The sequence below is a fragment of the Salarias fasciatus genome, chromosome 6, assembly GCF_902148845.1.
Source record: "Salarias fasciatus chromosome 6, fSalaFa1.1, whole genome shotgun sequence".
In the NCBI taxonomy this organism is placed as follows: domain Eukaryota; kingdom Metazoa; phylum Chordata; class Actinopteri; order Blenniiformes; family Blenniidae; genus Salarias; species Salarias fasciatus.
In genome coordinates this window covers 10,305,231-10,329,580 of record NC_043750.1, presented here as the reverse complement: position 1 = coordinate 10,329,580, position 24,350 = coordinate 10,305,231, and the positions used below count along the sequence as shown (strand labels likewise).

The 24,350-nt window shown below is 43.5% G+C and overlaps 1 protein-coding gene across 2 annotated transcripts in view; it reads left to right on the top strand.

Moving 5' to 3' along the window:
- Positions 1–24,350, top strand: part of mad1l1 (mitotic arrest deficient 1 like 1) — a 74,442-nt gene that overhangs the window by 6,258 nt on the left and 43,834 nt on the right. For both annotated transcript variants that reach the window (XM_030095050.1, XM_030095051.1), the window contains exons 10-15: positions 4,808–4,894; positions 5,674–5,818; positions 11,187–11,327; positions 11,605–11,661; positions 14,009–14,100; positions 14,338–14,428. In XM_030095050.1, the coding sequence (XP_029950910.1) occupies positions 4,808–4,894; positions 5,674–5,818; positions 11,187–11,327; positions 11,605–11,661; positions 14,009–14,100; positions 14,338–14,428 (613 nt within the window). The remainder of the gene's footprint in view (positions 1–4,807; positions 4,895–5,673; positions 5,819–11,186; positions 11,328–11,604; positions 11,662–14,008; positions 14,101–14,337; positions 14,429–24,350) is intronic.

Below are 24,350 nucleotides of genomic sequence, written 5' to 3'. Positions count from 1 at the left end.
TGAGAGTCAGATTAATATATGCAGTGATTTTGTTGGGCTGCCCGTCATTTCCATCAATATTTAAGTGCGGCTTGGTGATCATGGCGGCGAAATTGAGTTGAAATTTAAATCCCCAACCTTTTTCTTCTTATTGGCTTCCAGAGTTCATCATCATGTTTGTTTAGCTGCAGGACAGCTTCCGTGTGTGTGAGGATGATGAAGCGAGCTGCTCCAAGCTGTTTTCACCGTGTACTGAATGTCCAGACTAGTCAGCAAAGTCAGTCCAAGTGTTTCGCCTCTCATTCAGCAGGTCTTTTCACTTTTTATTGTAGTGTGAGAATTAATATCGACGTGGGTTTTCACATTAGCGTGGCATGGTGATTGCCTCGCAGGCTCAGCGTTTGTCATTATTTTATAATGCGGATGCTGAGTCTTGTCAGGTATGTAATTGTCTAAGCTTTAATACTAAAAAGGTAAGAATCGGGGATGTTGGTGACAGTCAAACTCTTTTGTCCCGAAGTTAAAAAATAATTTGAAGGGAATTGCCGGCAATCGGTAACAGAACAGTGAATGTTGACATCAAAACTGAGCTGCCTGCTTCTTTTACTCTCATTAAATGTCCCATTAAAGCTGCAAAGTTAAGAAATTCTTAATTTCTGCCGTGCATTACGTCAGTTTTTGCATAACTTGCAGGGTGCTTAATCTTCATATATTGTTGAGCCCGGGTTTACATAATGTAACGGTTTGTGTCTCCGGAGATGTCAGGGTGATCATTAGCGGTGTGAAAAGAATGAGGAGGGGAGCGGCTGTTAATGAGGAGCAAACACACGTCGGAGCCGCGGCGATAAAGAGTTTGTCTCCCGCAGCCCGGGCCTCCATTTCTCACCAGCCGCAAACAAAACAAAACCAAAAAAAATAAATAAATAACCGGCGACACTTGGACAGAAGAGAACCGTCCCACAGAACAATGCCAGTGTCTGCCTGGCGAAGTCGACAAGCCTCCGAGCCGCGGCTTGAATCTGGCAGCGGCGGTCTGGTGACCGGCGATCTCTCCCTCCTCGCTGTGTGAGACGCTTTGATAACATTGTGTGTGTTTATGGTGGACGGCCGCAAGTACAGTTAATAGAAATGAGGACTGTGCAATCGTGTTTTTAGCATCGCATTTGGATTTTAAAGTCTTTTCTTTACCTGCCTGAATCACAAATCTATTAACTCACTCCTGTTTTAGGGTTTCCGCATCGACTCCCACCACGTTGTAAAGTAGATTTCAGCATTTAACTGATGACTTTTATAGCTTTTTAATGGCCTGGCTCCCTCATATTCTTGACTTGCTAGTAACTTCGGCACTTGGACGCATCTTTAAGAGAGATGTCTTCTGTTTCACGTGCCTGGATGGAAAACTTAAGTGCTCAGTGCTGTTTTTGATATGACTGTTTTCTTAATATTTACAATCACAATAAATATGTTCCAAAGTGAAATGACTATGTATAAGTGGAAGTGGCTCAAAGAGAGAGAGAACGCTGAAGTGGAGCTGATGGTTCGAGACTCTCCTCCACTGATCCTCCTTGAACTTTGACTTCCCGATACTGCAGGAAACTCACACATCTTCAGCTACACATCATTTCTACTTTTCTATGATTTCTACTTTGAAGTACTCACTCCCAGCTTTCTACCACGGCACTTCCTCTGGTCGAGTGACCCTACCCCCCCCTCAGCTCTGGAGCCAGCAGCTCAGCCGAACACAGTCTGGGGTCACCGTGGTCCTCCTCCACTCCCCCGCTCGCTTCAGGGTTTCCTCCACTCGGTGTCACAGGTGCCCGGAGTTTCTGCCAGGCACTTTATTTTCTCTGACCGGAGACGCTGCTGAGCACCTCTTGCCCTCCTGCTTCACACATCTAAGCTCCCGCACTCCGCCCCCTCAGCTCCTTTACCGTTTATTTGGAGCATTTGTCAAAGCTGAGCAGTGGGAGCGGAGGCTTCAAGCTGAAGCTACACCTGAAAGAGAAAATAAAGTTTTTATATGTGGGGACAGGTGATCTGACATTTTCAAATGCTGCTCCGTTTATCATCATCATGACCAGTGATTTATGTCAAACGGAGGATTAAATATTGTAAATTTAAAGCAAACTGGTTTAGTGGAAAAAAATTTGAATTGTGCTTTTTTTTTTTTTTTTTTTCTAAATCTGTTTAATTGAATCTTTGCTCCTCTCCTGTGTTTTTTCCTGTGTGAAAGCTCTCTTAATCCAACAAAACCACCAATTTTCGGTTCAGCTAATCAGGCCAAAGCAGCAGTCACTTCCCACTCAACGCCCCCCCCCTCTCTGAGCCGTGCCCCCCGCCAGCAAATCAGGAAAGCCTCTCTGATTAAGTGGGACCCCTCTTTCTCTCTCCCCCTCCCTCCTCTCTCTCCAGCAGTTCCTCCACTTCCTGCCGTCACGTTGACACTAAGTCCCACCAGCATGGAAAATGACAAACACAAACCCCTTTTGTGAGCTTTATCATGGAGCTTTATCAACAAGTATAATACAGAAAATGGACCGTATCATAAAAATCACAGCATTTTCTCCCACAAGCAAATATTGTGACAAATACAGATTTTCACCGGTATATGATCCTCAGACACGGCGAGGTGAAAGTGCCGGTTCTAGGCATGTTTTGAGAGAAGAAGCTGTGCTGTTTTAGGTCCGTTCACACAATATTTCAAGTGGAAAAAATCAAAATGTCTCACTTTGTCAATGACGTCTATTTACATAGAAATGGCAGAAATGCTTAGAATAATGTAATGAGCAAGCCGGGCCACTAGTGGGTGCTGTTGGTTGTTTTGGTAATGAAACCAAACACGTTGTTTTCACAGGGACATTATGAAGTGATAACAGAGCTCAGAGCCACTGAAAATGCTAAGATGTTTCTGTTGTGTTGTTTTTTTTGTGCGCATGCATTTGGGTTCATTTATCAGTACCGACTCCGGCTCGGGCACGATGATCACATCGTTTTCTTGAAGTTACCATGTAAACATGAAACTGGGATCTATGTATCATACGTCTATGCTCATCATGGTCACGCTGTTATAACGTGAACTCAAGTTGTTGTACTTCTGTGTTTAAAGATAGAATTACTTGCATTTCTTAATACAAAAGCACTCTTTAGTGATATGGGTGCTGAAATAGCTTATTACTGACTGTAGATGACTTCGGCAGGCTTGGAAAAGCATGACACCACTCCTTTAATGTTGAGAAAGGAAAAAAAACAACAACACAACATCAGTTTAAAAAAAAAACCAATACTTTTAATTAAAAACATGACATGCTCATTGTCAATTAAAATGTTTTAGCTGAAATAAATTGGATATTTCATTATATTTGGGCTATATGCCCCACCTGACAAAACAGGTTTGTTGAGTAATGGTGAGATTTTCAGTGAATACTGAATTCAATCAATTTCCCTGACTTTAAGTCTTGGGTGTTGTGGGTCACATTTTCCTTGAATTTGTACATTTCCAAATTCATGCTTTCCCTTCTCAGCTGCACGTATTCCTAAAATATATTTAGTGAAAAATCTTTTGAGTAGTGGAATAGTATTTCTAAAAGCAAACCAAAACTAGGCATTTTCCAATGCAGAGCAGAACTTTAACTAAAACAAGTGGTTTGTAAAAATGAGCTTGACTTCAGATTATTGAGCGTTTTCTTCAGAGTCACAAACCTTCGAAGCACTTTAACAAGGCGCTAAGCTAACCTGCCATTTATCCCTCACCCCTGTTCACAGGAGAAGTCTTTTTTTTTCTTCACAGCCTTGTATTTTGTGCTCAGTCACAGACAGTATACCCGGTGATATGAAACCAACCTGTTATTTACTGTATTGACTGAAATCAGTGGCGAAAACAAAGAACAAGAACAACCACCCCCTCAAAATGAAAAAAATTTAAAAAAAAATTACCAAAGGGAAATGTAAAATCAGGGTGGCTCATGCCTGAGCTCAGGAGCAGGCCGGTCCCGCCGTGCTCTGGGCGTTGTGGAGTTTCCAGCTCTGGATACCCCAGTTATCCCATCATATGATTCACACAACTCATATTTTAGTCATGAGGTTATTTCCGCACCTAAAGCGCCGCTCCGCTGAGCCCAAGCGGAATTAAATTCACAAAACCTCGTCTTTCACAGAGCGCACTGCTGTTTTCCAGCCTTGAGGTTACCTTTCACTGCTTCGCCTTTTTTTTTTTTTTCTTGTTAGCCTAATTATGTCACATGACTCAGTGTATTGATGAATGTAGGACAAATCAAGGTTGTTCTGCTTGACCAACTTCCACAGCGCTCAATTAAGATGTGTAGCTTTTTTTTGCACATGTACATCGAGATACTATTTTAAATTATATCAATCTGAGGCAGAATAGTTCCAATTATCAGCATAGCAGCACTGTCGATTTGTGGTATTGGTGTTGTAATAACATTTTTCATTCAAGTTTCATCTTAAAACTGGGCTGTGTGTGTTGCATTGAACGTTCCTTGAGCTCGTCGCTGCTGCAGGAATTCTGGTTTCCGGTGCACTCGTGTTACCTGTTTGCCGCGTGAGCTGCTGATCCGAGTTTGTTGTGCAGAACGAGGGCCAGTATTTATCCCGCTCTCCTCCTCTCCTCTGTCCCTCTGCTGCCGGCGCCAGTTTATTTCCCTCCGTCCAACAAACAAAAGCTTATAGAAGCTCTGTCATTTCCACCCGCTCTGTCCTCTCTGCTCGCTCCGTTGTATTGAATTTTGTGTGTGTGTGTGTGCAGTGTGTGTGCGCGGTGCGTATACACACGCATGCATGCTAACTGTGCTGTGCCGCTGTCTGTCGGCAGGAAACCAGAGGATCTGTCCAGGGAGGTGATTCAGATCCAGCAGAGGGAAATTGCTCTGAAAGAGCAGAACTACACACTGAACAGCCGGTAACGCCAACACCGCTCCCGCCTGCACACCAAATCCCTCCCTCCCTGCTTCCCGCTCATTCCTCTCTCTCCTTCCCCTCATGTATCTATTAGAGCATATCTCCAAGAAGCCCTTAATTGTCACAAAGTTAATTAAACTGGTCCTGATTCTGATAGCACTCCTGACAGTAACCACTGGCGTGTGTGTGTGTGTGTGTGTGTGTGTGAGAGGGAGAGAGATTGCGAGTGCAAGAGAGGGAACTCGCTAATTAAACTGGTCCTGTTTGGACAGAGGTGAAGCCTGTAGGGAGGGCAAGCGCGCATGCCCTGGCGCGCTCACGCCGCGGCGGCGCCGTCCAGCTCGGGAAGCTTTCATTAGCTAACGAGCGTCTCTCCTCCGCGCGGCGGCGTATTGGGCTCATTACGGAATATTAGAAACGGCAGGAGTGGAGAGAGCTGCGTGGGAGTGGGGAGGGCACGGCTGTAATTATTGCCCTTCCGTGTAATTATTGTTCTATTGATCAGACGTGGCACAAATCTCTGCCACGAATAACTCCTGCGCCCCCACCCCACCCCCCCACCCCCATCTGGTAAATTATTAGGTGTCACTCAGGTGACTTGTCTGTTAGGGAGCATTATTCTAAATTGACTCGGAATAGTTCGTGTGAGATTGTCTGAACATTCAGCACTAATCAGCCCGTTTCCCTCTCTGCCTGGCCTCTCGCTCCCCCGTAATTAACATGCACACACACACACAAGATTGCTTCCCAGCTATTAATTTGCCCCGGTCGGTGTTTCAGGGCGAGGAGCGTGGAGCAGGCTCAGTCCGAGCTCCGCGCCCAGCTGACCCAGCAGCGCGGCAAGACCCTGGAGGAGCAGAAGAAGCGAGAGGCGCAGGACAGCCTCGTCCGCCGACTGCAGAAGCGAGTGCTCATGCTAACCAAGGTACCGTCCGGCCAGCGAGCGTTCACACCCCTTCCCTCTATCGGCCAGCATCATGGTTTCACTTCAGGCTCAAGGCCAGCGCTGAGGCTAATCCCTCCTTTGCTCTGATAGGCTGCTGGACGTCACACGACTCCTGTCTGTCTCACTTTCCTCCTGCTCTTGACTAGACCTCGCCGTGATATTGATTTCCGGTCGTGTGTGAATCCCTCGGTCGTCACGCTCGGTCTCTTAGCACACAGATCGCAGGCGGGACGAACACGGCTCGGCGCAGGAACGCGTTCACACACCTCATGGCACAGTGTGAATACTTAACACTAATAAAACTCCCTTGTAGTTGTTGTTTTTAAACATTTAGACACTCTTATTGGAGAGATTCACCGATCCAATATCGGCCCAATATCAAATAGATAAAAATGCAGCCCATATCCGAGGAAATCCTTTCCCTTTAAATGACGCGAGCTGCGTCCCACATCATGGACTGAAGCACAGAATGGCCCAACAGTGACCGCTAGCAGATGCGCTGCAAAGAACAGAGAAAGTCAAAAGATGTTAAAATTTCTCACACTGGCATGGACTGATACTCAAAGCTTCGGCATCAGTATCCAAACTGAAAACTCTACATCTCTGTTTTATTCTTTCTCACATTTCTTTTAATGAATGTAAATAAATGGGTTGTCGCCTTTTTTTCCCCAAAATCTCCATTTTTCACAATATTTTTGGGTGTTGTTCTTCATCAGTTGTAATCCATTAAATATAACACTGACAAAACGAGAGTCCTAATGGCTTGAATACAAAAGGCTAAAACTAATGTCTTTACCGATGTACGACTCTAATGCAGCCAGCTACTGCTGCTTCCTGTTCAAAAGTCTTCTATTGCATTTTGACGTTTCTCTTTTCTTGAATTTTATAACCTAAATTTAAAAAGTGATCGTCTACTCATAAATTTTTATAGCTGCTTCTTTCCAGTGTTTAAGCTCTTCTTTTCAAATACCTGTTGAAAGTGTGAACTTTTTTCTAAAGTTCATCCAAAATCTACATTTTAACTTTCAGCTATCAGTGTTTCTTAAGCGCACATCATTTTCAAAACTTTTTCTGAAATGGAAATGCGAAAACCATGCATTTTATGTTGAAATGTCGTTGTGTAAGCTGAAGACCACATCCGTCCCTGTGGAACATTTAATCATAACAGAAAATGTGAAAGAATAAATGAGTAATCTGCATGTTTTGCACTGAAACCTTCGACATACAGGACATGTACATCACATGCTTTTTGTTTAGGCGCTCAGAATCAGGTGTTGTGTAAGAAAACCTTTTAGAAGGAAATGTTTTGAAGGAACCAGACACACAGAGAACACATCAGCGTACCAAGGTGATGTTCTATTCCACACAGACAAACACCCATTATGTGGCACACACATTAACCAGACGTGGTAATGGAGTGTATAAGGAGAGCACGAACAGCCTTGCTCCAGTGTAATGTGGCGTCGGCTCTCTTCTCGCCGATGCATGCAACACGCCTGTAATGGAGAATATTTACATTTCTAGAGTTGACAGAGTCCATATCATTTCACAAATTTCCACCCAGGTAATTGAAGTTTTTTTTTTTCTTTCTTGTTTTTGCACCCCATGGTAAAGAACAGACATTTCTTTCTTTTTTTAATCTATATTTGAGCGTGCCTTCAGGGGTCTTCTTGACTAAATCCAATATGTGGCCCAGCGTTGGCAAGCGATCGGATAGAGGAAGGAAATGAACAGCTGCAGAAGCTCTAACATTGGAGAGGTGACATTTGTGGTAAACAGATGACTGAAACCATTTTTTTTTCCTTCAGTTTTAATTGTTCTTCATTCTTTTTTTTTGTATTGATCAGCCTATTAGTTAAATACCAACATGTCTGACCTTTGTGATGTATGGATCTCGTCTTCCCGCTTTCATGTGGGAATGATTGTCGAGACAAACGGCTTTTATGCATATTTGATTTCTCAAACAAAAGTCTTTTAATTGAAATCAATCTATTAAGGTTGCGTCGCATTTAAGCCGCAGCTGCACCTTTCACGGGACGGACTCGCTGACCCATCAGAGGCAGCCGGGGCTCCGAGCACGAGATAAAACGGCTGACACAAAAGCAATTTTGAAAAAAAAAAAAATAGAAAAGAAAAATGGATGATGAAAAGAGTAATGGTAGTTTTATCACCCTGCTCGTCCGTGTGCCTTCAAATTGAGAGTTTTTATCAGGGGGGCGCTGACAGATTTTTGATTAAGATTGAGTGAATTCCTCTGCACACTAATAGATGGTAAACAGCCAAGGGGCCTGTTGATTTTAGTGTTTGGCAGCAAACACGAACACACTGACCCCTGAATGTGTTTGTACCTTTTTGTGTTCCCTTTCCTCGCTCGTCTTCCTCCCTTCCATGCTGAGCTGAGCAGGACCTCACAGGCCGCACGGCGCCGTTTGTGTAATGTCGCGTGGCGAACGACGTGCCAAAACAAGTAACGATGAGTCGAATATGTTTCATGTTTTTTTTTTTTTTTTTTTTTTTTTCTGAATTGAGCCCGACTCGGTCATTTCCAAAGAGATTACATCAGTTTTCATGTGTCTGGCTACACACGGAATTTTATTTATTTATATTGTTGTGGTTCGTTTTCAGGTGCGAGTTAATACGACGGAACCAATGCATGGAGGAATTATAGCGAACTCTGAAGCCGTTTTAGAAAAGGCAGCAGCACTTAGCAATCAACATATATTAAATGCCGTTATCTCGACTGCTATTTATCACCTGCCTCCAGTCTGGATTTCATACGCTTTACCAAATTAGCCCGGCTAATGATCGACGATTGAGCTTTCAATGACCCTCAACACTCAGAGATGGGTTCCAGCCAGCCTGTGAGATGTTTATTAAAAAGCTGATTGCCATGAAATGCCACCTGCTTTGCTTTTATAATACCGAGCCGACCAGCACGGCGAAGGGGAGGGAGTGGGGTGGGGGGGGTTGCATCATTTTACCGCTCGTGACTGACAGTGAATCTGCATTAATGAACAGGCAGTTTGCTGGTCGTTACACACATGAAGTGGTTTTTCACTGACTGGAGACCGTCGCAGATCCGCTGGGTTCACACAAATTGAATCCAGTAATTGTTGACTGACTGAAATGTTCTCTCAGCTTAAGGTTTTTTTTTTTTTTTTTTTTAAGTCAAGGCTGATTTCCAGGTTCTCAAATGGCAAAACGATTACTACGTATATGCAGAGTATATATTTAAGCCCTTTTGGCCAATTTTGATACCTTAATCTATACCTTAGTCTAGCATTTACTCTGATGACCCTCAGTTGGATGTTAATGCTGTGATTCTCAAATGAATACATATTAAAGCACCTGTATCATGCTTTTTTCAGCTCGTCCAAACCCTATTATTGGCATTAACATGGTAATAGTTTATTTTTGGCGCTAAGGAAAAGTCATTTTGTGTTAAAGAGTTTTCGGAGGTTAATTCTGAAACCCGGAAGAGAAAACGCTCAGTTTCACTGAAAATCCCACCTCTCCCCCTGTGGACTTTGACTGACAGCGTACTTCAACCAATCGGAGCAACGTTAGCGTCTCTAAGGGTTAGCTTTAGCTTCTCTACACGCAAAGACACGCGAAAGCGTCTTTCCCTGTTAAAAACTCACCAAGCGCAGACCCTTCAGACTCTTGCTCTTGCTTGATTGTTTCTTTCAGACGATGGTTAAAAGTTTATCTCCGTAATCGGAGATTGAAAAAGCGGCAACGCTGATTGCCAACGAGCCGTTTTATAATCGAAGGGAGGGGCTGCTGTAAAGAGCAGCAGACTGAAAAGGATTACTGGATTACTCAGACATGCGTGGAAGAACGCAAATAACCTTTTGGGGGCCGTTTTTAAGGGAATTCAACTTTGGGGCATGCTAAAAACCGTAAAAAAAAGTGGATTTTGCATGATATAGGTCCTTAAAAACATTCTTAAAAATAATAAGCATATTCTTGTTAATACTGGAGAAGCATTCGTATGCTTTCCACGCTTCTTAAAGGAATAATTTAAAGGTAGTAAAGGGTTAAATCTGCTTTGCTGGGTTTCCTCCCTGAGAAGAAAATTAAACCAAAGTGCAGATTTGCTCTGGGCGTTAAAGTAACGATCATACTCATCATTGATTCGTTTTTTTTTTTTTTTTCCTGCAGGTGGTTAGTTGTTTGGTCTTTAAAATGTCAGAAACTGATGAAAAATATTGACCTGTCTCCCACAAAGCACAAAGACGCAGAAATGTCTGGTTACATTTCCACCAGCAGTACTCAAAGTAATCGCCTACACGAAGCTGGAAATGCTGATTTTAAAATGAGAAATCAGTGTAATACTGTCAGTTCTGTTTTGTTCCAGTGTTACGAGCGTTTCATGTCACTTAATCTCTAAATCTTGTGGTCAAGTCTGAAACCTGAACATATGTCAGAGTTTTAATAACTCTCGGTGGACGGCGAATGCGGACGAGTTATTCAGAGAGCCAGAGCGGCTGAAATGGACCATTGGTTCAGACCGTGTGGTGATTTAGCAGCAGTTCCAGGGCTCAGTTATGCTGCTCTGCAGTGGCGTGCTAATGGAAATTAACAGGCCATTTCCCCTCTTTCTTTTCCTGCTCCATCAATCTCAATCATACACACTCCTCCTCCTTGACAGTTCTTAATATGCACTCCAAATGCCTGACTACTTTTCAGATAGATTTTTTTTTTTTTCTTAAATGTCAGTTTTTCTTTAAAAAGCTCCTCACCGGGGCTCACACGATTCTGAACGTGGAAAGCTGCGTGTCAGTTTGAATGACTCTTGCTGAGACGCTGAAGGGAAGCGGTTTTCATCCTCCCTTCATCTTCACGGCGTGTTGATTTACTGGACGGCGCCGCGTCGAGGACACGTCTTTGACTTCACCTGCAAAAGAGGAGAAAAGTTTCTCAAACGATCCCATCACATCCCGGATAATAGAGATGAGGCGGTATAATGTGACGCGCTTCATTGGCAGAAAAACATTTCTCCGTCATGGCTCGGCTCTAATTTTTTGATTTACTCTTGATGGTTTTGTCTACAAAGACATTTGTCTTTGATTCGATTACTTCACGAGTGCGACCCGAGGTGTCTCTTGTTCTCAGCTTGAATAAGAGGAGCCACAGCTGTCTCCTGCCTGGTTTCTCATTTACCCAGGCGTCTGCTGGTCATATTAGCACACCAAACAGTCCTGCGAGAGCAACACATCTGAATACGCTTTGATATTCATGCACATGCACACAAACCGCGGCGTGTGTGCGGCCTCAGGATTCTGTCTTGCCACGAGCCTTCTGCCGCAGCTCGCACCGAGTCAGGTTCCCGTTTGTTTCACAGGAGCGCGACGGGTTGCGGGCCATCCTGGAGTCCTACGACAGCGAGCTCTCGCACACCGAGTACTCTCCTCAACTCGGCAAGCGAGTCCGAGAGGCGGAGGAGGTGCTGCAGAGGACGCAGAGCCACCATGTAGAGATGGAGGTGCGTGCGTCGGCTTCAGTTCAAAATGTATCCAAATTGTGTTGTCTTTAGTTTTAGCATTACTAGAGAATAATTACTTGCATATATTTAAACTGTTAACGGTTTAAATGAGTCTGTTGAAGTGAAGTTTGATGCACCTAATCAGGAGACTGACAGATAAAACCAGACATACAGTTCAGAGCGGCTCTGTGTTCAGTCGACACTGTAAACCAGCAGGATCAAGTCTTTCATTATGTTCTGTGATGCATATTTATTACATTGGTTTTTTTCATCTCAGGCCCAGCTGACCAAAGCACAGGAGGAAACGGGGGCTGTGAAACTGCAGCTGCAAAGAGTAAGAACACACGTTTTTTGGGTGCAGTTTATTTTTTTCCCTCTGTTTCAGTGTTTGAAGATGTTGAATCCCTTTATACCAATCAGGAACTGAAGCCAGTACACCTCAGGACTGCCATCAGAGACAATCAATGACTCTGGAGCCTGGCTTTAATGTCACTGTCTTCATTGACTCTCGGTACCAAAATAAGAACACAATCAGACAGAAGTAGCTCACACGCCAGAGCTGTCAAACATGAGGCTCCAATCCGGCCTGCCTAACCATGCAAATTATAAAAAAAAATGAACAGAAAACAGTTTTTGCATGTTCTACCTGCCTTATCTTCTTCTCAGATATACACTTATATACTTTATAACTATTCACTCGGCTGCACTAAAAAAATGTATATATTTGTATATACAGTATATTACAATTTGTTATATTTTAAGATTTATATTGTACGTACAGTAAGATCTTTTTTAGTTTTGATTTTCTGAATGTCTGCAGGCTGCATGAACAAACCGCTGCATCTTATGTTTAAACCAAGGACCAAATAATAAAAGCAAAAGCAGCGATTGCTCAAAATCAAGCTTAATGAGTTTAATATTAATTAGCAGAACTGAAATCAGCCACCTGTGGTGTAGTTTATATTTAGTCTCTTCCTCATTATTGTTTTCAGGTATCTGCAATCACGAAAGTGGTGTTTACTGGTGAAGATGATTTCACTGAAGACAACATGAGAGAACCGGATTTATTTTGTCAGATAAAAATGCCTTCCTGCAATATTTTGAAACCCGATGCAATAATCCCATTTTTATTTGTTAAACAGAACCATACTAATGAGGAACTTTCTCTGTGATCAGACAGATCAAGCACCGATGGGCTTTTGTTACAGATATTGTCTCTCTTTTACACACAACCGACGTGGCATGCAGATCAAAACGGTTTTGATTTCTTATCGCTTATTTTTTCCAACATATATTTAACCCTGATTAATTCACCTCACCACCGATTCACATCCACACTATCTAATGAAAACAGGAAATTGAGCATTTGACACCTATGTGTGCATCAAGATTTAGGTTGTGTGCAATCTGAGCAGACAAAGATAAGATTTAAAAAAAAAAAAAAAAGAATTAATGACCACTGGTAGAGCAGTGCACAGGAGGAGGCCCGTTGTTCAGATGTCATCTGATAATGTTTCACCTCTAATCATTGCGGTTTGTGTGTCACTTCACTGATGTGAAACGCAACCAGATTCACACTGGACCCTTTGAACAGCGTCGGGCCAAATGAGGACCGCATGTGAAAGTAGCCCGGGTCTGATTTGGGCTGCTTGTACCTGCAGTACGAACAGGTAGTTCACAGTATCTGTCAAGTGCCGGCATACTTTGTAACTTAAGTCATTAGCACTTGCGCTGTCTCAGGGACCTTTTTAGTCGCGGCTGTTATCCTGGCAGGTGCAGCGGGAGTGAAAGCTGCTCTGATGCCCCCGTGACTAACATGCCAACGAAAATCATTATTTTCCACTGCGCTCAACAATGAAGCTGAAGCTGCAGACCTTTTCAAAGGGACAGTCCTATCCGCCTGCAAGATGGTGAATTATAGTTCACCTTGCTTTTTCTGCCAGTATGTATATAGGAGGAAGGAGGATGTCTTCCTTCCTTCTTTCTTTATCTGACTCTGTTTTAGTGACTGAGGAAACTCATTAGTTGGTTTTTACTCTGAATGAGCTCATGCTAGTTTTATTTAATCGACTTATCTGAACTTGAGGTTATGATAATTACATAATATTCGAAATGAGAATTTGTTTAAGCTTTGGCAGGTGTGAGATACACATTCTGTGATCTCCCTTGTTTTTTTTTTTTTTTGTTTTTTTTTTCGTGGCTCCTTGTTGCCGAGGTGACATCAACATACCCATGGCAATGAGTATCGACGCGTGAAATCCACCTGTCTGGTATAGCAGTAATTACTTATCCATCCTGGGAAGACTGAGAGCGAGGACGCAGAGAGAGACAGGCAGATGCTGTCAGAAAAGGAGGAAAATTGGTGTGAAAATGGAAATGAGGGATAATTGCAGAGACGAGAGCGAGATCAGAGGAAAGACTAACTAGCTAAGAGGCACACGGACTCCAAACAAGTACAAGAGGAAACAAGCCTGGAACATTGTGAAATGGAAAGTAAGTCAGTGGAGTAATGGTGTGGAACAGATATATCCATTGGTTTTGATGTCTGTCTCGAATAGATAGCAGCCCGCTGCAACACGCTTCTCGGGATTAATCTGCAGACAAAGGGCTTCTGCCAGCATCTCTGCCAAAGGTGGTCCCACCACACCGCACCAGCCTCATTGCCTCGCTCTCTTATCCAGGCGGAGCTGGAGCTGGAGTCTCTGAAGAGTCAGCAGGCCGCGGCCGCGGACGGAGGCTCGTCGGCGACCAAAGAGGAGGTCAACATCCTCAGGTAGTTGGCAAGCGCAGCCTGTTGCCACAACTATTCCAAACCGAGCGCATGAAAAATTCATGGCGGCGCCTGGGGTGGCTTAACTCCCCCAGACCTTCGACATTAGCGGAGCTGTGCCTCCAAGATTAACCAACTCAACAACGCGCAGTGTTATTATGCTACATGGTAGATAGCAGTGGGGGGGAAAAAAAGGTCACAGGGTGTGTGTGTGTGTGTGTGTGTGCGTGCATTTTTCAGACAGAAAATTGAAGATTTGGAGACGGAGCGCCAGCGATTGGAGGAGCAGAATAACATCTTGGAGATGAGACTGGAGAGACACAACCTACAGGTAGACACCCAAAACTTCTCTCCAACTGTTTCCCGTGATGGATTTAGTCACCTGGCACAAAGGAACCAATTTAATAACCCCGAGGGCAGCAGCCCAGACGGCGTGACACCGCAGATTGATTCCCACAGACGCTTCCCATATCTGACAGTTCTTCAAGCACAATTGGACCCAGGTGTGACTCCAGCAGCGCCCGATGGTGAGGCGGTAGAACCCATCGCCGATTCAAATCCCCCCTTCATTGGATGAAAGGATTACAACAGGCGGGCATTGTGCTGTCGGGAGGGGCTCAGAATGAATTGAGACCTTTGACAGTGTCAGCTGGGAATGAAGCCTGCTTAAAGGAAATAAGCGTTTCTTTTTTTAAATAGCTCCCGTAACTGTACCGACTCACAAACACACACATATCTAATCCACTCCTTCTAATCCAGCTGCTTTCATCTTGCAGAGTTTTCCCCCCCTCAGTTATACTTGATCCCTGCTCATTTTTAAATTGACTCCGTGTGTATTTAAATATACGTATGTGTGTGAGGGAGAGACGGGGTGTGTTTCATCTCAGTCAGGTCCTCTAACTCCCCTGACTCGCACTGTGCCGAACTAAGCCGACCAGGGCACTTTAATGAAACGTGTGTGGGCAAGCGTGCTGGTTCCATTTAGCTGTGGGCTGAATAAAATCAAGGTTTTCTCAAGCATGACCACCACCTTTAAAGCAATTGACAACTGAGTGCATAGCAGAGCGTGTGTACGTGTGTGTGTGTGTGTGTGTGTGTGTGTGCGCATACTTGCAGGTTTCAAGGTTATACAGTCAATGGATCAGGTCAGTTTTTTTGGAGCTAATTTTTCTGACTCCTCTATGGTCTAATGGACAGCGAGAGTCCTCCACATCAGACCGAGTGAGAGAGCGGAGAAGTGTTTGACAGCAGAAACGAGCGGCTCCGCTGAGTGTGCATGAAAAACTCGCAGAGCCTGAACGCTCAAATAAAAGGGCGATGAGGTTTTTCATAATATCATCGTGTTCATCAGATTATTTTTGTCCTAATACATCATCCCTGGACGGTCTTTACATTCCGATCACACTGACTTTCAGCCGCTCGGATTACCAGAGTTGTGAGTTTGATGGAGTGGACTGAAGGATCCAGCGTGATACCGAAGGACAACGCCATGAAGTGTTTTAAGAGTGATCCATAAAAGAAGCTCTCTAAGCTAGTGGAACATGACTGGACCAGAACAGAAGCAATGTGAGATTGTGAGTTCCAGTTAAAAGCTTTACAGCGATCAAGATGCAGTGAAATCGGAGGACGTGTGATCTGATAATGGAGAGGCAGAAAACGGAGCTTTCCCGACTTCTGGGACGTTTTGTCAAACATTGACAAGTGCAAATTCTTCAAACTGCTTTCATCATGGAACAGTAGCCACTAGTGAGATTATATTCACTCATGCTGTGGTTGCTCTTCTTTAAATTTGCGACTCTTCTCTGGTTAAGGCCTCCACACACTACAGGATAATCGGGCCGAATTTTGCCCCGATCTTCTCCTCCCGATCGAAGCCGACAGGGTCCGATTGTCGGGAGTATGCAAATGAGTTCGGGTCCGATCTTCGTGTAGTGTGCGGTGTGTTCCGAGAGATTTTTTCCGGTCGGAGCCTCTCGGGAGGCGTCGGAAGGGGAGATCGTAGATAATGAACACGTTTAATATTTCCGATCGCAAATCCTGTAGTGTGTGGTGCGCTCCGAGAGGCGCCGATCAGCTCCGAGTAGAGCTGTCCACACCCTCGAAATAAAGCTTCCTGATTGGATGAACAGCTCCGTCTCACCAAGGTGCTGCTGATTAAAAAAATCCACTCACAGCTGTCAGAGCTGGATGATGAATATATGTCTGTGAAATATATTCACTATATATGACAGCAAAACAGAAAAGCCAGAGCTCCTAAACTCAGCTGTACAGAAAGTGATGGTTAATCCTGTCGCTCCTGGATGAACTGGATTTCCTCCATTCAGACCCAAACTCCGATCTAATATCTGCATCTCCGCCAGTCCTGCAATAATCCTAATGTTTTAATAATCTCCGTTATTAACCATCACGGAAGAATGGGGAAGAAAAAAAAATAAAATAAAAAAAAAACTTTCCGCTGACTCCGTGCCTTCAGAGACAGAGCGGACTATAATGAAACTGACCTAATCAAAGCTCAACGTGTTTTTATTCTGGTGTAAACTATCACATCTGTGGACATAAAGAATGATTTAAGATATATGGTGATTTAAAAAAAGTAGCTTTTATTTGACACGGTCTGCTGATAACTTTATTCTACTGCTCCACTCGGGAGTCAAAAGTAAAAAAAAAAAAAAAAAAAAAAACACACATTAAAAAGATTAGCTAATAAGCTGAATTATTATTAAATGTCGAGGGTAAATTATAATAAAATGATCTGAAACTGTTTCCCTCTTCTGTACTGGAACATTTAAATTTTCTGACAAGGTGCTGACAGTCTGTGCTCCATGCGCACTGGGAGGGTGGTGGGGGGTCTGCACTGAAGGAGCGATACCGATGTGAATGAATGAACTGTGGAAATGAATGAGTTCTCCACTTATTAATGAAAGTGGAGATGAATGTAAAAACAGCAATGAAGGGAAACAGCACAAAGTCACGTTGGACGACGCGAGATTTGGAGGAGCGAGGAGCCGATTCTCGGCGTAAGAATCTGCTAGTGTGCGGTCTGCTCCAGAGCGACACCACACACTAGAAGATCAGGAGAGGAAGATCGGATGCGATCTGTCCTCTGTTGTCTTGTAGTGTGTGGTGTCTGAATCGGGGAAGATTGAAAAAATCCTGTAGTGTGTGGCGGGCTTTAGGTAGACGTGACTGAAACCTGCATAATGGGCCGTACCAGGTTTATTTTCGGGTAGTGATCCGAGATGAAAGTTCGAGTCTCTCTATTTATATCCAGACAACAAACAACACTTTCCAACTTCTTCAGGAGATGCCACTGTAACCTGTAAATGTAACTGTAGAGCTTAAATACAGCTGGGAAAACACTTTGACTCCACTCTAGAAAAAAAGTCAATGAATTTAGTTAAAATCCCATATATTTTCTCATTTAAAACAGATGCTGTGCAATTTTTAATTTATACCAGTTAATTTGCTAAGAGCTGTAAAATACTCTAATTATAGTAACGCCCTTTTCAGCGTGTCTAATACGCCATTTACTCACCGTTTCAAGTGAAAGCACATCATTTCTGCATTCTTCTAGTGGTTATTGTTTATTTACTCTGAATTTATTTTAAAATCAATCTATGGGAACATTAAAATATTCAAGTTTCTCGTTGCAACGTTTTGAGTATTGTCTTACCCACAGTGAGCTCCACAGCCACACTTCACTGAGCTTGAAGTTCATATTTTTCAAGCACAATTAACCTGACAGGAGCCTCGAGCAGGTTATTGGTGGACAGAACAGAAGAGGATCTGTCCCTCTTCGGTGCATGCATGCATGATTTTGAGAAGTTTGTTTAATTCGTAACTAATTACTGTTGTATGTATGAACTTGTGAATAGACACCCATTCCTTGTTTCTTGATCTGAGCTCTGGTTGCTTCATCTGTGTTAGTGATGACATCTGGATCACTGCCATAAAGAGCACAATCCAAATATTTCAAGAGGTTTCGCTTTGTTGAACCTGAACTCACGGTGACCGTCACACTGCTTCTCACAGGTACATGAGAGAAAGTTGTTTCCCACCAGATGCACACAGCACATCCACAAGGTTACCCACAAGGCTGCCGTCGATAAAGGGTAAAGTCCGGTCAGCGGCAGCACCCTCTGTACGCTATCGATAACTTCCCTGACAAGGCAAAGCTCCTGAGTTTTCAGCTCAGAAAGGTTTTTTTTTTCTCTCTCTCCATGTAGCTAAACAAGCAATAGAAATTTGAGTTTTACGTTTTTTTTTTGTTTTAAGCATAGGAGGCTTTGCTTGATTAAAGCACTCTGGTAGGATTCGTCTGTTTGTGCTGCTCATTGGGGGAACCTTGAGCGCAGCACACACAGCCTGGAATCCACCAGGACGAGTGGACTGAGGCCCTTTGAAGGTGGAGTCCGTCCACTTTCAAAGAACTCTGACACTCATTGATCCGAGTCTGAACACAGATGAGCTGAACGCCGTCTGAAACAGATCAAACACAGCATGACATCTTTGTGCTATGAAGAAATCCTTACACCTGTTTGAACCTTTTAAACATTTGCTAAGCTTTCGTGCATTTAACCCAGCGTGTGGAATGGTTGGAGGTCAAGAGTTTTGTGGAATGAAACGTGTCCTAACAGCCTGCGGTACATCCTTGGTTTGGATCTCTGGTGTTGTTGGTGAAAAGCCAGCAAAGACTCATTTTGAACAGATCTAAAATGAGAAGTTTTTGCCTTTTTCCTGCACTTTAATCAACCTGAAAGCTGAACATTTTTTTCTTGAGATATTCAGATGGGAATACCATTGAAGAGTGACCGTTACGGCAGTTATTTCCAAACCTGTGTTGGCTTTATGAAAAACAATCTTTTAAAATGTTGCAGGAACCAATAATTCAATAATGGCCAGTTATGTAATAATTTGAGCCATTTTAGATTAAAGTACAATATTCTAATAATTGTTTTCCAGTAATGTTTTACAGTTTTTTTTTTTTTTTTTTTTTTTGTACATTCAATTGAGAGTCGTTGCGGATCGTTTTCTCTCAGGATGCTTTACTTCGACATGTATGCCATATATAGATGTATTGATGCTTTCTTGGCACCACTGTCATCACTACAGCTGTTTAATTACACAGCTACTCAGTTTATCTCTTCTCAATTCGCATTTTTTTGCTGCTTTCAACGTGGCGTAAGTAAACGTGCTTCAAGCAGTCGCTTGATATTGTAATAGAAGTTTTGTGTTCAATGCTCTGGTAGAATCATGATCCTATAATTAAAAACCGGTGGTCTTAAGCTTCCTTTTTTATAGACGCTCACTTTCCTCTAATCTACTGCTTGTATCACTAAATCCTTCAGTTCGTAGAGAAGAAGTGAGTAATGCATTGAATTATGGGAACTGGCTGAAAGCCCTCCAGTTTGACGATCGGAGCCTTTTCGAGAGAAGTCTTATTTCCATAATTCACTGCACCACTTTAGAGTTCACTTCATAATCAAAGAAAGCCCTCGACTTTATTTTGGTTGAGATATATTTATATATTTCTGTTAAAGTGTACATTTCTTTTTTTCTTTGGCTTCTGATGCTTGGTTGTTGTAGCTGGTCGTGATATCTAATGAGTTCCCTGCTCGAGGAGGGCGGAAGCTAAAATGTCAGCTTCATTGTTTACTGAACAACGCAGAACTGTAGAACTTTCATCTTTTTTTTTTATTTTAGGAAGTCAAGGATTCTCTATTTATTCCCAGTATACGATGACAAAACCGTAAACCCGTTGCGTCTTTTGTACCCCTGCTTTTCTGTTTTTTTTAGTTCATTATTTTTTCAGCATGATCTGCAGTGCAGAAAAGCCAATGTGGATGATGATTTGGATCAAAGTGTTCGTCGTTCGATTGGGTGACACGGCAGCAAAGCTCGATCTCGACGAGCCGAACGCTTTGTATCGAGTCGCGCTGCCGTTGTTTCTTTGAATTTTTCCGAGCTGGTTGCGAGACTGGATATTTGATCCAGGTCTGTCTGACAAGGCCATCTCCAGGAGCCGGCAGCGTCTCACTGTTAACGGCGTTATTTGCCGACAGCCTCTCAGAACCTGTCAGGAGCTGCCCTCCTCCGCGTGTCTTCGGTCTCATCTCCGCTGGCCTCTCAGCAGCTTCAACCTTTTCTTCATAATGGCGAGAAATTCTGCTCATTAGCGCCCGGAGCTTGAACTTATTCGAGAACTAAGAAAATATGTTTAGTTTAACACCGTGACTGTTTTGTGTTTGTTTCCAGAAACCCTGACACAGCTCTACTTTCTTCCAACACATTTGTCTCGACAGAGATAATTGTTGCCGTTGCAAGAGGTTGCATCAACTTGGTCTCTCTCCTGCTTTCATTGACGGGCCCGATTGTTTAATCGACAGCCACAAACATGATGTTTAGACATCATTTCAGACATGAAAAGAGTGATCAGATGCCAGCGTTACTGACAGCTCGTCCTCATTTAGCCCTGGAAAGATGTTTTCCCACTGATGGGCTTATGCCTTTTGCCTTTTTCAGTCATTCAGCAAAAAGATTCGTATCTTTGTAATAATCATTATCTCACCAACACAGTGCTGTAGCTGTAATACTGTTGTATGCTTGATTAAATGTTTTGGGCAGGGGTGTCAAACACATTTCAGTTCAGTGGTTACATACAGGAACATTTCATCCTGAATGGGCCAGACTGGTAAAAATAATACAATAATAACCTTTAATTTTACACTTTAAAGTCTAAAGAGGATACGTGATAAAAAGGTCAGTGTTTTCACAAAACCTTACTTTTACGACTGAAAATTCTGTTAAATCTCAACAAGAACAAGCTTTCGTGATCGTGTCTCATGCAAAGTACAGTGTCTGCTACTCTTAAGAAATGTGTACAAAGTCTCTGATTTCATTGTAATTTAAGTAATTTGCTTGGCGATTAGTTTGAAATAACTTGAGCCTCTTGCAGGCCAATATCGGCCCACGGGCCTTATGTTTGGCACAGCTGATTTAGAGCCTGCATACCATCCGGATCTTCACTAATTCAACGTCAGGAACATTGGATATACGGCGCTACAGTAATGAGGTGAATCACCTTGGAGCTGTTTACCGTTCATATTAGCGCTGCTCGATGTATTGTGTCAGTGTTGACACTGCAACGCTAATTAAACCAGATCAACTCAAATGAGTCTCATGAGCAGCGTCCTTAGATGTAACATCTTAGATCGCTGCCTCAAACAGATGAATACCTCAGACAGTATTATGTGAACACACACACACACACACACACGCACGAGGAAGCAGTTAAACTGCTCCCGAGGTTCCCACAGCCTTCCGATGTCTTTATTCCAGTGTAACAGCCTCTTCTTGACCGACCTGTCTGCATGAGGCAGAAGACATGATTTACAATTTCGAGGTTCATCGCTAATTGGACAGTTCTTTCTCTTAATTCACAGCCTTTTTTTTTTCCCCTGATCAAGTCTTAAAGGCGAGCGGTTGGCTTGATGTAGTTACTTCCTGAGGAATCCTGTTGTGTCTCTGACTGTCTGTCAGGCTCGTCTCTCTCCTCCCTCTGCCGAGTGCCCTGAGGTAGAGATGGAGAGAGGAGGAGGAGGAAGAGATAAGAGGGACAGGAAGTGTGGAGATCAGGTCAGACACCAGCACAGGTGGTGAGGAATTTCTTTCTTCCACCCTTTCGCTGAGAGGAGGCTCTTTTCAGCTGCAGATGGGGAATTTGTGTTGCGTTCTGTGTGAGTTTTTACACAGCGATGGCACTCGGAGCCAATGAAAGCTTTTTGAAAACACTGCTACTGCGCACCACGGCCGTAGTAAATAAGTCTTTTACAGAAAACGCTGCTTAAACTGGGCCTTAGTTTGGGAAGCAGATTGCTGGTGTTTTTGTTATTCGCCTCTTTTTATTTCAGGTTTATTGTCTGCTTCATAGAGATTAGGGAGCGACGGCTCACTGCCTGTTCGGACCAGTGTCTACCCTCCTTTTGGTCCTTTTGGCCGGGGCATCTCGCCCCTTTTTGTTTCCCTCGAGTTTGAGCTTTTGCAACACTTTGGATGAAATAATAAAGCTTATGGATAAATCATTATATTGTGGTGCCCTCTTTATGTGTCACAGTCTCCTGCCTCGATTGAGCCATTATTTTTCTTTTTCTACGGAGGCGATAACAAGAGGCCTCCTGCAACCACAACAAAATCTCCCAAATTTTAGCTTAAAGGTGCCTTAAGGAGTTTGCACGTTTTATGCGAAACAGCGCCCCCTGCAGGCCTTGGGCGTAATGCAGCTTAGTGAAAAACTCGTCCGTGTGGCTCCCGTGCACGGAAGAGGAGAACTCCGTCTTCGCTCGTTTAGAAGCGCTCAAGTAAGATTTAAGTTTCTTTTACCTGGTGGAGTCTGTGCTGGAGCTGTGGCAGTGCTAGAAGCCAGTCTTTTCTTACTTTCTGGAAGATCCTGCTCAGTTGTTGCTCACTAAGCATCTGGCGGAGTAATGGCGTACAAATTGAAACTCAAGGAGCCGGAGCGCGCATTACGTCATTCCTTTCAAATTCTCCCCAAAAAAATGCTGGAGCCGGACTGGCACTGCGACTTTCAAGTGACAATTTAGCGCTGTTAGAGGTACTTGCAATGAATATGTCAGGGCACATTGTACACATCATTAAAAATGTGTAACATATTTATGGTGGAAAATAAGTATTTTCAACGTTGTAAAACTCCTTAATGCACCTTTAAACTGCTTCAGATGTAATCCCGTTTATTATGTAAAGGAGTAGACTTGATCTGCTCTGCTTAACAGTCAGAGGTGTTTAAAGGCTGTTAAAGAGTGAGCTGAACAATATTAGATGCTGCTGTGTAGTTAACAAAAGAAGCAGCAGATTGATAAAGCAAAACAATACCTCAAGGCTGATTCACAAGTTAGTTACGACAGTTCAGAACTGAGAAAACACAGTAAATATATTTATACCTCATCATATTCAGCTCTTTGCACTCAGTTTCCGCAGACTGTTTAGAACCGCACTGTAAAAGAGGCATATTTTAAAGGTGATTTGAAAGGCATGGGGAGAAAAACTGCTCCCCAGTGGATCAGTGAAGACTGAAGGCAGCAGCAGCAGCAGCAGCCAGTTCTTCAGGGTTTGAGCTTACTGGCTCACACTCTGCTCCACCCGCCTTCCCAGCATGAGTGAATGAACTTCAGATATCTTCCCATCATGCCCGTCATGTCGTATGTGAAGGGAAGTATTACACGTTGTGACATTTCTGAGCAAAAGTGATAACGACGTTCTGACTTTTGACTAGAAGAGAAGATGCCCGTTCTGCTTGAGTCCTCTCGAATAAATCAATGAAACGATCCAGGATATTGGGAAACTGTCTAATGTGCCTTCAGCCTGCTCAGAGAGAAATGTCAGTGCAGACCGTCAGGTGGGGCGGTGGCTGCGGCCGGTGCCTCACAGTCAGGTTTTGCATGTTCTTCCTTTGTTTTTGCGTTTGAAAAATAGAGACAACCCATCAGTCTCATGTTCTGCCAATACATCAAGTAACTGGGAGTCTAATTACCGGCCGGAAGACTCCGGAAAGGGCAGGCTGTCACGCTTGGTTCATACAGGTGGCCAACCTGTCTCACGAGGAAAAGCGATGACATATTGAGCGTCCCAGTTCCTCCCCGGGGGCTTTTCTGCTGTACATGTGCTAAAGGTTCGCTACTCAGAACGGAAGAGGGGGTCTGAAAGCTCAGCCATCCGTGGAACATGTTACCGCTCCGCGGACCTTTGCCTCCAAGCTTTTCATTTATGACCTTAATCTCCTGTTGCTTATCTGCAAGCTCTCTGTGGTTCACATCTCACGGCACAGCCTGTCAGGGATACTGAAGCTAATGCCAGATGGACGAGTTTTATGAAAGACATACAGACTTGAGCTTTTCTCAAATACCACTAGGACCCGTCGGTATTCAGAGGGTCACTTGGTGGGCTCTGAGGATCTCACCTGGAGAAAATGTGAGATTTTCCTGTCTGTGAAAGATGCAGTCTTATTCTGTATGTTTCAGCCCGCTTGACGTTTTGTAGTTTTTAACCAGGAATTTCGAGTCCATCACAGCCTTGTTCGTTTTTCTCCCCAGTGCTGATAAAACCCGATGCTAACGTCTAGTTGTTCCAGTTCTTCAGTCCGAGGCCTTTCCGTATCAGTGCTTTGTGCTGTTACTCAGGCATTGCTAAAGATTTCACCAAGGGAGCTTTGAGAGAAGCAATCTCGCCCCAATCAAAAC